Genomic DNA, 16813 nt, shown 5'->3' on the forward strand with positions numbered 1-16813 from the left:
CTCTCTCTCTCTCTCTCTCTCTCTCTCTCTCTCTCTCTCTCCCTCTCGGTTTGGTATATTTTTTTCTCTGTTTGTCTCGTGTCATGCAATGCCATGGAGGTCAGAAGAGGGCTTTGGATTCCCCTGGAACTGGAGTTAAGGACAGTTTGTAGATGCCATGTGGGTGCTGGGAATTGAACCTGGGTCCTCTGCAAGAGCAGTCAGTGCTCTTAACCACTCAGCCATCTCTCCAGCCCCCAGATCTAATTAACTCTTATACAAATCCCTAGATGTCTAGTAGGGCATGTTTCTCTTATATCTTTAGCTTCCTGTTCCTCCTTCTCTTCGCACTGAAAATAAGTTTTAAATTACTAAAATCATTCTGGGAAATATTCTCACTGATTTGATTCATAAACCCAAAGAGATGAGCTTCAATCCTACCCAACTGGAGCTTTTTGCCAATTTGACTGAAAAGCCTCTCTTCTTTTTAACTTTGACTTTTCTGAATGCTGTACCACTCAGATACCCAGGGATTTGCACATCTTCAGACATTTTTTTTTAAGTTGGATGTCTGATAACAACTCTCCAAATTGTGGTGTATTTTCACATCCACTAAATATTTCTTCACCGACTTCAGACTCCTTATATTTCCCTGTGCAGGGGACTGAACCCAGGGCTTTGGGTATACCAAGACAGAATCCTACCACTGAGCTACATTCCCCAGCCCTGAAGCAGGATCTTTATTCATAATGGCCCAGAGTCTCCACTTTGAGCTTGATCCTGCTCATGCTAATCTCTGGGCTCATGCCTCTCTGCCTCACAGTACTCATTTTATTATTTATTTACTTATTTATTTACTTAATGTGTTTGAGTGTTTTGCCTGCATATATATATATGTGTGTGTGTGTGTGTGTGTGTGTGTGTGTGTGTGTGTATGTATATAAATCTCACATGTGTGCAATACCTGCAGAGGCCAGAAGAGGATGTCAGATCCCCTGAAACTGGAGTTATGGATGGTTGTAAGCTATTGTGTAGGTGCTGGGACCCAAACCCAGTCCTCTGCAAATGAAACCGGTGCTCTTAACCGATGATCCATCTCCCCAGCTCCAGACTACCCATTCTTCATGGTTTAAATCTTTAGTGAAGCTTTGACTCAGTCTCTGAAGATTTTAGCAATCCTTCTCTCCTTTGCACTCCCATAATTTGTATTAAAATTCCCCTATAACAAAGCTGCTATGTTATCCTACACATGATGACATGCACTTGTAATCCCAGCGTTGGGAGGCTGAAATAAGGAGGATCAGGAGTTTGAGGCATCTTGGGTTATGTAGCAAGATCTAGACCACTTCCATAATAATGTTCCTTAAATATTGAAAAAAACAATCATTAATTATTAATTAATTATAATTCTAAGAATGAATGAACTGTCTGGATAAGGAAGCAGGGCAGATAGAACGCTTACCGATAGTAGATGGTGAAGCAGAGAGAAATTAACAAACAATATTACAGGCAATCGCTCGAAATTCTAAAACGGCAAAGTAGAGGACGCTAACAGTCCTTAAGCATACTGTCCTGTTTCATAAGTCGTGTTTGAGATACAGCACCTTCTGCCAGTCACCTAGAATAGAGATTGACCTCCCAGCATGTCAGCGACCATGTGACTAGCCTGCAGAACACCAAAGCCAGTGGAATGCTGTGCGCTGTCTAGCTGTGTTATCCAGTTTTCTCTGTGTCTCCTTACACACTGGGACAAGAGACCTAAGTATAACAACAAAGGGAGCAGTTATCAGATCCAATTCGACTTTTTTCCCCTTAAAATGTACTGAAATAGACATGTCAAGGAAATTTACAATATAAAATGGCTTTTTTGGCATCAAGAAAATAAATTTATTTATGTCTTATTCTTGACTTATTTTATAGGAATATGCTTTTTACAAGTCTTTTGTGCTACTTTCTTTTTATGAGAGAACCACTTCTTTTGAAGCTTGCTGTTTTTAGCACAGCCAAGTTGACAGGCTTCTTGAAGAAGTGCTATTTTTTAATAAATACGAAGAGAAATTAATCACGATGGCCAAGAGCTGGTCTGGGTGAGCAGCTTCATTACTCCCAGGTCAGTCGGAAAAAAATGTAACCACTTCTCACCCAGAGAGTAAAAAGTTAGCCCAGCTTCTATGAGGCTGACAACACCCACCTGCTGGGTAGGGTGCTGAGATACCAGGCTTGCACTTGAGATGTATCACGAAAAGTCTGGAAGCTGTCCCTCTCCAACCCAGGTTTGCAACACTACTAGTTCTCAGCAAGATTCTTTAAAATGGAAAGAAAATCCCTTGTGGGGGCAACTCCGTTTCTGATACATGTCCACTGAAGGTACAATTTAAGAGTTCACAGGATACCTGCCTTGGCAAAGAAAAAGAAGAAACTTGCAAGTTTTACAAAGAACCAGTATCAACAGTAGGAGTCATGCTGTTTATAATGTTGATTCAGCAAATTCCCATAAATCACTCGGCATGTTCCAAAGCTGTAGGGCACTCGAGTCCCAAAATAAAACAGAATTATCTATAGGTCTGAAACATTTGCTGTGAATTTGGATAGCCTGAGAAAGATCAAAAAGGACAGAACTGGCACAAGCAAGCCTCCTTTCTCCCTTTTCCTCCATTTCTTCCAAGGCCTCTTACAAACAGACTTGACCTTTACCTTGTCTCCTCTGCACTGTAAGCTCTTTTCCATATGTGTCACTCCACTTCCGTTGACCTAAAGACATGGTCCCTCACCCAAGCTTTCCCTGTTACACCACTTCAGTGAACACTACCTATTCTGGATAGCTTCCATCGTCAACTTGACACACCTAGGAAGGGAGGAATTTTCTCCATGGAATTGGCCTTTTGGCATGTGCATGGGGCATTTTTTTTTATTGGAGGGTCCAGGGCACTGTTGGGTGGTGCCACTCTGAGCCACCCTGGTGCTGGGTTGTATAAGAAAGCAGGCTGAGCACAGGCCAGAGGAGCAACCCAGTAAGCAGTGTTCCTCTGTGGTCTATACTTGGGTTTCTGCTGTCAGGCTCCTTCTTGAGCTCCTGTCCTGGTTTCCCTTGATGAAGGACTGTACTATAAACTGAAATAAGCCCTTTTCTCCCCAAGATGGTTTTGGTGACTGTTTTATCACAGCAATAGAAGGCTAATAGCTAGGACACTACCCATAGAGTAGTGAATACAAAGCCCCCAGACTTGCATAGCACCCAGCATGTGACATCTCTCTGTTGCCATGTTTACTATCTGCAGCACACCAAATTTCAGACTCTGATCTCATTTCATCTCCCTGTGTGGAACCCTCCTCCTTGGCCCCCTCCCCCAGACTCCCTAGACCCCTGCCCCTATTTAGGACTAACTGCTCTTCTCACTTCTGTAAATCGCTTGGCTTGAGGGAACCAGAGGGACAAACTGCACCGTCTCCATTTTGACTGCTGATTCCTCCATTTTCCTGATGTCTCATGGTCATGGACTAGGAAAGCCCGGGCATGTCCAGGGCACCCCCTGCCCCAGGCAGGTTTGAGGCATTATAAGGAATAAACAGGGGCCTCTAGCCCTGAAGATAACAGTCAGCACATTTCACAGGCCTGAGGCAGCACCCACCAATGAGAGGCCTCCAAGACTGTAACCAATCAATTCAAAAGTATGTTGGCTGCGCGGACTCTTTGGACCAATCAAAATATAACTGTCATTCCCCTCCTCCCTTTGTCTGAAACCTATGAAACGCTCCCTCCCGCTGCAATTGGGGCTCTCAGATGAACCTACCACCCCTTAGTTTGGTCTGAGAGTCCGAGCTTAAGCTCGAATAAAGACTCTTTGCTCTTGCATGCCTTCTGGACTCCGTGGTAATTCTTGGGGATCCGTTCTCTGGCACAACACCTGCTGAAAAGGAATCCTTCAATTTCTCTCACTTAAAAAGTACTGTCTTTGACCGGGTGTGGTGGCACACACCTTTAATCCCAGCACTCAGGAGGCAGAGGCAGGCGGATCTCTGAGAGTTTGAGGCCAGCCTGGTCTACAGAGGGAGTTCCAGGCCAGCTGAAGCTACAGAGAGACCCTGTCTCAAAAAAAAGACCAAAAAAAAGTACCATCTTTTCACACTATGTCTTCAGTTTGTGAGTTTACAATATAAATCTACATGAAGGTAATTCTGGAAGCCAAGACGAAATCTAAAGATCATGAAGTCCAAGCATCCATGGACATTCCCAGAATGTGAATTATATGGGGAGGATGTTAGGCCATGAGGCAAGGAATTTGGATCTGTAGCAGCCCTGACGAGAGTGCTGATCGTCCTTGGGCCAGTGGCATAACTATTCATGATACAAGAGAGATGGAGTGGATGAATGGCCTCAAGCCTGCTTCATAATTCCAATATTTTATAGAACCTTGGGACATTGTCTCCACATTAAGGGCATGTGGGTCACATACAGCCAGCCCATAAACAGAACATCAGGTAGCCGTGGACATCTGAGAAACAACTCACTAACTGCTCTATACATGCTGCACTGTCTATAGACCTGAGCTGACAGTAACTCACCCAGAAAGCATATTCTTGCCTCTTCTCCTAGCACCAGCCTTTCAGACAGAATTCCTTTCCTTTCTCCTGTCTAGCAAACCTAGCACATAACTGACACATTTTCACCAGCCCACTCACATCTGCTAGTGTGAACGACTTCCCACTGTTAGCTCCAATGTTCTCCCAATAGGATGATGCTAACAGAGTTAAGTGTCTACACAAAACATCTCTATATCTTTAAATATAAGAACACCCCTATTTTAAACAAATGTGACATTGCAAAATGTGCACTTACAAATGTGTACACATGCCAAAGAACTCTTTAAAGGACCCGGCCCTTCCCTTCCTTTCCTCTGTTCTTATTTTACACATGCACATAACTACTCAGGAATCCATGTAAGGGAAGCATCCTGTGTTTGTAAAGATAAACGAAAAGCAAAATGCCATTCTTTAGGATGTCTGCCTACTTCCTTCTAGTTCCCTGGTGTGTGAGCTTATCTTATGCATTCTAAAGATCTGGAGTGATATGCAGCATCACAATGACCCCAAGACCACATAAATTCTAAATGCCTCAGAGGCCACCTTGATATAATAGCCTACTACAGAAAGTAGTGTCTCCAAGGGCCACGGGCTTCACAAACACCTATGTGACTGAAAAGAAATGAGAAGATAGTGTAGCTCTGGCAAGGATCATACCACTTTTTATGGTACTCAGTCCCTAGCTGTCCCCCTAGGACAGCTTACAAAGCTGGGGTAATTCTGCCTCTTTAACCAATAAATGTTAATAGACAAAACAATGACCACATTTCCAGGAGTGCTGGTACTATTTTTGTAATGGTTGTATTCTGGAATGATTTTTTTCTCTTGCTGTGAAATTTAAATGTGATTTTATTTAGTTGCATTTGCTTTTTTTCAAACATGGATTTTGTATGTTTTATATTTCTCTTTACCCCAGAGACATCTTTATCTGTACACACACACACACACACACACACACACACACACACACATTCGAGAACAGGAATAGAGTGGCTACTGTGGCTTGGGGTAGGCTGCAAATTACCTCTCTAGTATGAACAGCACTGTAAGCCAAGAAAGGTTTCACTTCATGCAATTGTTAGTATTCCCTTAGAGGTTCATGCAGGCTAAAAACCTAACAAAACCAAAAAGAAAATAGTAATTTCATTCTTAAATCATCCTGTCCTTGAAAAAAAAAAAAAAAACAACCAATTTATTGTTCCCTGACTGCAGATACAACCGGCTAAAGTTTGGAAATGCAAAACGGTCCCAACTACTTGTTGGATTCCCCAAAACAGACTCACTGGGAGGGTCCCAGCTCAGGGCAGGTGGATGAAGTTAGTGTGGGTGGGCAGTGGAAAGATCACCGGACCAAGATAAGGCCTGAGATGAGATCTGGACAAACCACAGCGTCTTCCTTTATAAAACATGTATGAAGATGCCCACACTTTATTGAGGACAAATGAAATAATGGATTGAAAATGCTTTGGGAAACTATGGGGTCCTTCACAATGCAATGCTCTGCTTGCATAGCTCAACCCCTGTGACTTGGTAGACAGCTGAAAGTTATACAGAAATGAGGCAGTACGGAACAGAAGTGTGGGCTTCGACAAAGGGTGCCTGCCCGCTCACTCTCCTAGAATAAACACAAAGGTAACAATTGTAACAGTACTCCTATCTTTTCCACATTTCAATCACAGCCCTTGTCTAATTAGTCAACCTGCTTTCAGGAGTCGTATTGAATTACTGCTGAATTATATCATGAAGAAACCTTCTAGAGAAGCTTAAAGTTGGAATCAGCAGCTGTTCATTTGCCATTTATCATTCAGTGTGAACTTGCTCCAGGCTAGGATTTAGATATGCATGAAGAAGACAGGCCCCTTTCCCAAAGACGCCCCCAGGCCAGTGAGGGGCAGGTTGACAGCCTAGCATAGCATCTAGCATAGCATCTAGAAGCCCAGGATCTGAGCCAGTCTGACTTACCTGCAGTTCCCCTTCCATTATACTCAGGAGCTGGATGAGATCCTCTTTGGATAACTCCAGAGATTTCTTAGTCTTTCTTTCACTTTCTCCAGATGGTTTGAGGTGCCGTTTGACAGTTCCTGAAGCCATGACGTCATCCTCTTTCTTGTTTGACTTGTTCTTTTTTGCATCTTCTGGGAGTCTCTTATCGTCAGCACTGCTGATGATGGAGGACCTGGGGCAGATCTGCCCATTAGATGAACTTTCTCCACCTTGGTTTCGGGATCTCATCCCCACCTGCAACACAGAGAAAGAGGAAAGATGCTATTCACAGCTAAAAACTATTTTTGTTTAAATACTTAGAAACTTATAGCGGCTTTACAACTTCACCTATACAGAGAAAGAGAAAAGAAGCAGCCATGGCTTCCTTGTAGCTTTAACAAATGTTATTAAAGTTTTCAGGAAAAAAAGTAAAAACATGACCTAACCTGACAAACGCCTCAAGACAAATGATCAAGATCAATATCGGCTATTCTTGGTCCCAATGATAGTATGTATTGGATACAGTGAGATGAGACTGTCAGTGTGCCCTGTGATCTTCCTTCCCAAAGCACTGCCTTCAGGTGATGAATGAGAAAAGCCTCAGACAGACTTGAATTCTAGAAATTATTAGCTAGGAATCTTTAAAACTTTCAAGGCCATCAAAATCAAGAAAAATTTGAAAAACTGGCATAGCTTCTAGCCTAAGAAGATGTGACAAATAAATGTGATGCAGCCTCCTGGATGAGATACTAGAATAGAAAAGGTCCAGCACAGAGGAGCAGAGGGAGGCTGAAGAAAGGATGGATGATACTCAGGGGTGCAGCAGTACCAGCTCGCTGCTGCAGCAGGTGCGCCTTACGGTGAAAGATACTGATGACAAAGAAAACGGTGTGGGCTAGATGGGAATGCGCTTTTCTATCTTTGAAAAAACACCGTGAATCTCAACAAATTTTGTCAGAAAATTCAGACTGAAAGCATTGCCAGGAGCCAGGTGAACATCAGCGCACAAGAGAGTCCTCCATGATGAAGGGGGTTCGACATGAGAGAGGAAAAGGGAGGAACAAAGGACAAAGGGGGTGCTTCAGTGTTTAGTGACATGGAATCCTCTTTTCCCATAGCCTCTTTTTCAAAGTGGACTTTCCATACCAGTCACATTGGGTGATAAGAGTGCAGAAAATTGGGAGAGAGCAGATCCATTTCAAAAATCAAATTTCAAATAATGGTTTTTGGTAAAACAGAGGGAGAAAAAGAGAAAGTCACAGCTAAGATATAAACATGGAATAACATTTGAATCATTCTGTGAGGAACATTTTACAGACCGTGGACCTCTAGTACAAAAAAATTGGACCCACAGATATGCTACACACCAACGCAATACACTTGGGCTGGACCTGAGGAAAGCTGCCCTACAAAATTTGCCTAAGGCCTTAAATATAGTAGTGTAGCATATGGCCTTATTTAAAACTCACAGTATAAATAGCTTTTTCCCCTGAACAGCTAAGCAACATTTTCATTATTCATTCCAGACAGAATGACTATGTTATCTTAACATAAATTTTAAATCAGTACGTTTTTAAATCAGTAGGTTTGCAGCAGAAAAAATAACACAGTGTGATGTCTCCTTTCAGACAGTGATTAACCAAGTCTTCAAATGAATCTTGAAGCCTATGTGTTGTGCTCTGTGTTTGAACTGAACTCTTGAAGCCTATGTGTCATGCTCTGCGTTTGAACTGAACCCCCTTTTTTTTTTAATGTGTATGCGTGTATTGCCTGCATGTCGTGCAATACCCTTGGAAGTCAGAAGAGGCTGTCTGATCCCCTGGGACTGGAGTTACCGATAGTTGTTAGCTGCCATGTGGATGCTGGGATTCAAACCCAGGTCTTCTGCAAGAACAACCAGTGTTCTTAACTGCTGAGCCAGCTCTCCAGCCTCTGAACTGAACTCTTATAACCAAATGGACCCTTTTGCTGGTGAGCGCTTTCTATAACTTTAAACAATGCAAACTGAAGAAATGCTCCTTGACTTCATACACTGTTCTGATTGACTCAGTGACTAGATTTCCATTTTAGAACCTCCTTGTGCTTTGCTCTGATGAGCAGAGCATGGGTGCTGCATTGTTGTGGATGCTTTGGAGCATGCCTACTGCATGGTAGCACAACCTGTTTGTGGGCTGACTCAGGAAGATCTTAAAGAAAGAGAGGAGAAGGGGAGGGGTGAAGTAATGAATGAAGAGTAAAGGAAGGGAGGAAAAGGCCATGAACAGAGTTTCAGACTGAATTCGTGACATGCTACCCGTCACAACTCTGGCAGCATGGACTTCCCAGACCGCATTTTGATTTTCAGCAACTCCATACTCCTATGAATTGCTTTTATTTAAAACACTTGTCTCTATAAGGTCTTAAGGAATTTGGAGATAATGAATCAAATATTAATTTAACAAACAACTTAGATCATGAGTTGACAGAAATTCTAAACAATAGTCCCCCAGGTACAGGAAATGAGATAATATTTTAGTCACAGCCTTAACCAAACACATTTTTGTCTAACTTTATTATGTATCTGTGTTTAACTATGTGTTGTGCATATGTACTAATCACAACTGTATTTTCAAAAATACAGAAAGTAGGATCAACTTAATATCAGATACCTTTATGTTTAGTTCTTTCTAAAAATTTCTATCTGAAGTCAATGCTTTTAAATAAATTTTGTCTAGTTGTATGTCAGGGGATTTTACAGAAAAAAAGGAAAAGAAAAACCCTCCACACATTTGGGAATTAGCTGGCTATTTTATGTCACTTGGACTGAAAGCTTGACCTCCATGCTCCCTTCCACATATGGGAGCATGTGGGAAACCTCATGTGCTGGACGTATGATGTTCATTCTGTTTAAGCAAATATTTTTCCTCAGTGTCATTGAAATTTCACATTAATTACTTTTCCTTTGTTGTGGACACACAGGTTTTATCCCTTTCTTGGTAATCTAGACAGGATCCTCTACCTCTGTCACCAGGACAAAGTCAGCAATCTGCACCTGTTCTATCTCCAAAACGTGAAATAATCAGAGCCAACAAACTAGTCGGGAAAGTTCAGGAAGAAAAAGACAGTACCACTGTGGGAGAAAATTTCAGCTTCTCGATTGTTTAGCCAGTGCGCCATTTCAAAGATCCTCTTTAAACCACTTTATTCTGTATTGTGGGAGGCAATTGTCCTGTCAGTAGTGGACATTGTGCTGTCACATTGAGAGATTCAAATCCTCATTTTCATTGGTTCTCAATATTTCTTGTTATGCAGTGTCTGCAGCACTGTGCACACAGCATGCATCTGACATGCACATCCCTCTGGTACCAGAGGCTCAATTAGGCTGAGGCCAATGAGGCCTAAATACATAAAACATCTTTTTCTTGACCACATAACTACTCTCAGTGGAGAAGAGTGAGGGTGTGACCCACGCCTCACTGCAGAAATCAGAGGATCAAGAAAAATCTCATGACGATAATGTTTCTTCACCATGCATGATGGAATCTGAGAAATGCATACATGTGTTCTTCAGACACTGTAGCAAAACTCCCATAGTAATCAGAATTAGGTTATTAAGTAAAGAGTACTATTTCTAAACTCATAAACTGGGGCTGGAGAGATGGCTCAGTGGTTAAAAGCACTGGCCTTGCAAACTCAAGTTTGGTTCCCAGCACCCATGTATGGCTAACAACCACCTCTAATTCCAGTTCCAGGGCATTCAATACCTTCTTCTGGCTTCTGTGGGCATTGCACAACACAGGTGCACTTACATAAATGTAGGCAAAACACTTATACATAAAATAAAAATAAGGGGCTAGAGCGATGACTCAGCAGTTAAGAGCACTGACTGCTCTTACAGAGGACCTGGGTTCGATTCCCAGCACCCACATAGCGGCTACGAACCATCCTTAACTCCAGTTTCGGGGAATCCAAAGCCCTCTTCTGACCTCCGTGGCATTGCATGACACAGGTGCACTCACATACATGCAGGCAACACACTCATACACATAAAATAAAAATAATAAATAAAATATTAAATAAATAAATAAATAAATAAATAAATACATTAAACTCATAAAGTGCTGTGGAATTTGTAAAATGGTGAATCTTTCAAAACCCTTCCTGGGAAACAATCTGGTTAGTTATTAAAGGTACACTTTATGAAAACAGGATGCAACTTCTGAACAAGGACCATTACAGACTTACTGCCTTAAAAGCCCCAGAGCTGAACAATAGCAAATGTTTAATCAGAGTCCACTAAATCCTGTCCATTGTGCTTACAAGGACAGTAGGCACGTGGCAAAAAATGCTTTGACGATTTACTGCAAGGCTGCAAGTTTGGAAACCGAAGATAAACTTCCTGAGAGACTCAAAGGATGCCTTTGCATTCTTCCGGGGTACATCCTTCAAAGAAGGTTTTTCCCAAGAAAAGGGCACAATAAAAATTCATATCAGGTTTTGCAGGGTTTTTTTTTTGAAAATTGATATTATTTGAGGAATAGACTCTTCTATTTCTTTAACCATTTTTAAAAATAATTTATTGAGAATTTCATACATGCATATAAGGTGTTTTATCAAATCCATGCCTACTCCCTCCCCTCCACCTCCTCCCATATCTCCCCATCACTTTTTTCTGATAACTTCATGTGCTCTTTCTTCATTTATAACTTTTTAATGGGGCTTTTGGCTACTCTAACATTCCCCCCTCTGAAGAGGTAACCCTAAAATCTTTTAAGGATTAGGTAAAAGCTCCCAAATACTTTCAACATTTTTGGCCTTTGGAACAGAGTATGTTACTAAGAGGCCCAAGGACATTTTGACTTTTAGCCAAGAAACTGTCTACTTTTCTTTGGGGTCTTTTTACCCTAACTGCCTAGCCAGTTCCTACCTCCTGTTCTTATCACGCCATCCTCTGAAGGTTGCCCAAATTGCCAATAGGGAATAGGGATGCAGGCCACTCTGGCTTCTTTCATGCTGAACAGGATGCAGGGTGAAGCAAATGGAGTACCCCTTCAGTGGGTCTATCTTAAGACTCCCAAATTGCATAACTCTTATCTCTAAGGGGAAAAGAAGGTCCTTAAATGGTGAATAGGAGATGTGGAAGAGAAGTAAAGGCAGAGTAATTAGCATTACAAATTCTAGACAGGGAACTTGAAAAAAGTCAGAACAGGGCAATTTTCAAATGTTCATATGAGTCCATAGGAATTTCTTGAGAAGGGCTTCCAAAAGCATCCCACTATTGGGATCCTCTTCATTTTTCTTTTGTCTGCCAAGACTAGACTTGAGAGTGATGGATTCAGGATTTGCTTTTGGGTATTTTGGTAGCTGTTGCTACAGTTAGAATCAGTGTCAGTTCCCTCTCAAAGGCTTCTAGATAGGGGGAGAAAACAAATTTATCCATCATTTTAGAATGATAGCTGGTTGTTTCCCTTACCTACAGGTGGACACTTGCAGACCAAGATTTGAAGTCTTACATCTGAGCAGCCCTTTCTGATTAGGATCAAAATCATCAATGAGAAATAATTGTTTAAATAACTTTTTATATGGACTTAAGCTAATCTTTGGTTATACTTTCCTTTTGGGTGTTTAAGGCCACAAAGTTGGTCCAGATAAACCGATTTATTTTTACTCTTAAGGACGTTTGAGGTTCTGTTCCTCAGGGATCACATGGGCTTGGGAGGAGCCCCTTGCTCCTTTCTTTTACCAATTCCATCTATGTAAAGATAAGTCAAAGGTCCTGCTCGGCTTGGAAGCATGAATGAGATGCTTCCTCTGAGTTGACCCTCCTCTTTGTAGACTGGACACTGGTTCAAGTCCATCTCTTGGGGTCTCCATGGCCTCCCTGAACAAGAGGACAGGTGACTCACCACAGTTACAAGGTATATTGAAAGATGTTCCATAGTCCCCTGGAACTTGGCCAACTTTGGAGGGCAAGGGGCAAAAACTGTCCTTTAAGTTCCTCTGACCAGATTAGTACAGGCCTCAAACTATGGCTGTTAAACATCCAATAAGTTTAGTTCCACCAGTCTGGTACTTTAAATTACCATGTGCTATGTAGATAAAACTTGGGTAAAAAAACCAAACATTCTCAGATAAACCTTGATTAGATATATATTTTGTTCCTGAAACTAGTTGACTAAACTATGACCTTAAAAATTTTAAGATTATGTGTATATTACTTTTGTCTCATCCTTTATATATCATAACAAACCTAAACAGACCTTCATCACTTGCTTAGGCTTTCTCATTTTTTCTGTATATTTTGGAAAATATCTCTATTCCCATATCCTTTTAACATTTTTTACATTCTCATTTTTTAAAAACAATTATGAGACATAATAGCATTAACAAATAAAATTTCCATCTGTTGTGAGAACTCTTTTCCTGGGGATGCTAAGCAATGCTTATTCCCTTTTAAGGTTCTAGTGTCAAGCCAATGTTTAATTAAAGTTTTTCGGGGGGAACCAGTGAATTTTCTGAGCTTACTTACCAAGATAATTGAGGGGTTGCTGAAGTATATGAATGACCTGAGGGTAGGCACACTGGAAAGCCTTTACCCAGCATGGGTCATGCCTTCTCTTCCTAGCGTTCCCCAGATTATATACTTTAGCCCTCCTCAAATCCAGGAGACCATGTGTGATTAGGGCCAAATTACATATAGTTGGCTGGGAAGAGTGGCTGGATAATCCAATGAGGGTCCAATGACCCTGATTGGTCCTCCTTTAATAAATGAGCACAACCATCAACAAGCCCAATTGTGGCGATGTTTAGCAATCAGGCACAGCTGAAGTGGTGATAATGGTAGTTATTTCATGCAGAAGAGACTGCTGCATAGCATCTTCTTATTAAAAGGACGTGGAATTTAAAAGGATTTGGTGCTAGGATCCACATATGCGGGAGAACATACATCTTTTCTTTTTCTGAGTCTGTGTTACTTCTCTTAGTATAACAATTTCTAGATCCATCCATTTACCTGCAAATTTCATTATTTCATCTTTCTTTACTACTGAATAGAACTACATTGTGTAAATATACCACATTTTTGTTAACCACTTGTCAGCTGAGGGACACTTAGGTTGCTTCCATCTCTTAGCTAATATGAAAAGAGCAGCAACAAACATGGTTCTACAAGTGTCTCTATAATAGGATGAGTCCTTTGGGTACATGCCAGGAAGCGGTATAACCGGGTCATATGGTAGGTTCATTTTTAGTTTTTTAAGAGTTCTCCACACTGCTTTTCATCGGGGTTGCACAAGTTTGCAATCCCACCAGCAGTGAATGAGCATTCCCCTTTCTCAACATCCTTGCCAGCATTTGATATCATTTGTTCTCTTGATCCTAGCCAGTCTGATTGGGGTAAGGTGATACCTTAGGGTGCTTTTAATTTACATTTCCCTAATTATTAACAATGTTGAACATTTTTTGAGATGTTTCTTACCCATCTTTATTTCTTTGAGAACTCTCTGTTTAGATCTTTAGCCCATCTTTTAATTGGGTCATTTGGTTTATTGATTCTTTGTTTTTTTGAGTTCTTGATATATTCTGGATTTTAAACCTCTGTCAGATGTGTCACTGGTGAAGATTTTTTTCCCATTCTGTGTGTTTTCTCTGTACTTTTTTGATTGTTTCTTTTACTGTACAGAAGCTTTTTAGTTTAATGTAATGAGGTCCCACTTGTTGATTGCTGACCTTAATTCCGGAGCAACTTCTGTCCAATATAGAAAATCCTTTCCTACACCTATATGTTGTAAGTTACTGCCAATATTTTCTTCCAGTGGTGGCTGCTCCTCTGTTCTTGTGGGTTCATCTCCTTCGTTCTCACGGGCATCGAGGCTGCTCCTCCACTCACCCTGGTCTGAGGCTGCTCTTCTGCCTAGATCCAGTTTTGTCAACACCATTTGTTGAAGATGCTGTCTTTCTTCCATTGTGCGTTCTTGGCACCTTTGACAAATATCAGGTGGCTGAAATTGTGTGTACTGGCGTTTGGGTCTTAAGTGATGTTCCATTGATCTGTGTGTCTATTTTTGTGCCAGTACGATGCTGTTTTTATGATTATAGCTCTGTAGTATAATTTGAGATCCGGCATAGTAATCCCTCCCGCATTGCTCTTTGTGCTTCGGGTTGCTTTGGCTATCCAGGGTCTTTTGTGCTTCTGTACGAATTTAAGGATTTTTTTTTTCTAATTCTGTGAAATATGTCATTGGGATTTTGATTGGGATAGCACTGAATCTATATATTACTTTTGGTAGGATGGTCATTTTCACAATATTAATTCTTCAAATCCATGAGTATGGGATGTCCTTCCATCTCCTGATGTCTTCCTCAATCTCTTTCTTTAATTATTTAAAATTTTCACTGTAGAGGTCTTTGGTGTCTTTGGTCAGATTTATTCCAAGATATTTTTTTTTTTTATTTTATTTTATTTTATTTTATTGGCAGCAATTGTGAATGGGAGCATTTCCAGGTATTCTTTCTCCAGTTGCTCGTTACTGGTATATAGAAGGCTACTGATTTCTGTGGGTTGATTTCATAACCTGCCACTATACTGAAAGTGTTGATCAGTTCTAGGAGTTTTCTGCTGGAACTTTTGGGATCTTTTAGGTATAGTATATAATCTGCAAAAAGTGATAGTTTGACCTCTTCTTTTCCAATTAGTACTCCTTTAATTTCCTTCTCTGGGGATAGTGGACAGCCTTGTCTGGTTCCTGATTTCAATGGGAATGCTTCCAGTTTTTCCCCATTTACAATGATGTTGGCTGTGGGTTTGTTATATATGGCTTATGTTGAGGTATGTTCCCTCCAGTCCAATTCCCTCTAGGACTTTGAACATAAATGTATGCTGAATTTTGTTGAAAGTCTCTTCTGCATCTATTGAGATGACAACGTGGTTTTGGGTCTTTGAGTCCATTTATATGATTAATGACATTTATTCACTTGCGGATATTGAACCATCCCTGCATCTCTGGGATAAAGTCTACTTGATCATGGTGAATGATTTTTTTTTTATGTGTGTCTGTATGCAGTTTGCAAGTGTTCTGTTGAGAATTTTTGCATCTATGTTCATTAAGGATATGCATCTATGGTTTTCTTTTTTGGTTGTGTCTTTACCTGGTTTGGGTATTAGAGTGATGCCAGCTTCATAGAAGGAATTTTGGAGCTCTCCTTCTGTTTCTGTCATTTTTAATAATTTAAGTAGCATTGGTTGGAGGTCTTTACTTGTTTTTCTTTGGCTGCTTTCAGTCCCCTCTCTTTGTTCTGTACATTTAGTGTTTTTACTATGATATGTCATGGGGAGTTTCTTTTCTTATCCTGTCTATTTGGTGTTCTATGTGCTTCCCGTGTTTGTATGGGGATGTCTTTCCTTAATTTCAGGAAATTCTCCTCTACAATCCTGTTTAAGATCTGGTTAATACCATTAACCTGAAATTCTTCTTCTTCCTCTATTCCTAGGATCCATAGATTTGGTCTTTTCATGGTGTCCCACACCTCTTTCATATTCCATTCCTGTTATTTTTTTTTCCATACTCTTTGCTTGAGTGTTCCAATTCTTCAACTTTATCCTCCAGTGTTGATATTCTGTTTTCCATTTCATTTATTCTAATGGTGAGTCTTTCCCCTGTTGTCTCAAGTTGACTTACTGAGTTTTGCACTTTCTTCTTCATTTCTGCCTGAGTTTTCTTCAATGTTTCTATCTCTTTTGTGAATTCATTCAGAAGTTTATCCCTATCTTCTTTTAGTTCTTTGATTTGTTTGTGTGTTCCTTAAATTCATTGAATTCCTTGATCATGTTTATGATTGTTCTTTTGAATTTAGTGTCGGGGTTATCTCTAGAGGGTTTTCCTTGTAGAACTCTTCTACAGGACTGGTGGAGTTTGGTGGGGCGCAGTGTTTTGGCTTTCTATTTTATTATTCTTTCATTGTGATTTTGGCATGTGAATTTCTTTGTTGTTCATGAGTCTGATATGAGAATTAAGTTGAAGTATGCATCTGTTTGTATTATCGGGTTGCCAAGGTCCTTTCCTTACTGGTTATGTACAGCTGGTTGGTGCAGATTTCAGGTTCTCTCTGGTTTTATTTTGGAGGGAACTGATGGCTTCAGATCAGCTATTTAGGAACACCCACAGAAGCTCAAGTCAGGTTCCAGTCAGGTACACTCAGTCTTCCTTCTAAGGTTCGGATGCCTATTAGTGTCGCGAGCCGGGACTCTGTCCAGCAGAGTCCAGGAAAGACGACACAGACACCAAGGTGAGGT

The 16813-nt window shown here is 40.8% G+C and overlaps 1 protein-coding gene across 4 annotated transcripts in view; it reads right to left on the minus strand.

The window, feature by feature from the left end:
- The window catches only part of Filip1 (filamin A interacting protein 1), a 216920-nt gene that overhangs the window by 108988 nt on the left and 91119 nt on the right, over nucleotides 1-16813 (minus strand). For all 4 annotated transcript variants that reach the window (XM_029560595.1, XM_029560594.1, XM_029560593.1 and 1 more), the window contains exon 2: nucleotides 6523-6798. In XM_029560595.1, coding sequence (XP_029416455.1) covers nucleotides 6523-6798 — 276 coding nt within the window. The remainder of the gene's footprint in view (nucleotides 1-6522; nucleotides 6799-16813) is intronic.

This window comes from Nannospalax galili, unplaced genomic scaffold (assembly GCF_000622305.1).
Source record: "Nannospalax galili isolate Female #2095 unplaced genomic scaffold, S.galili_v1.0 scaffold512, whole genome shotgun sequence".
NCBI lineage: Eukaryota > Metazoa > Chordata > Mammalia > Rodentia > Spalacidae > Nannospalax > Nannospalax galili.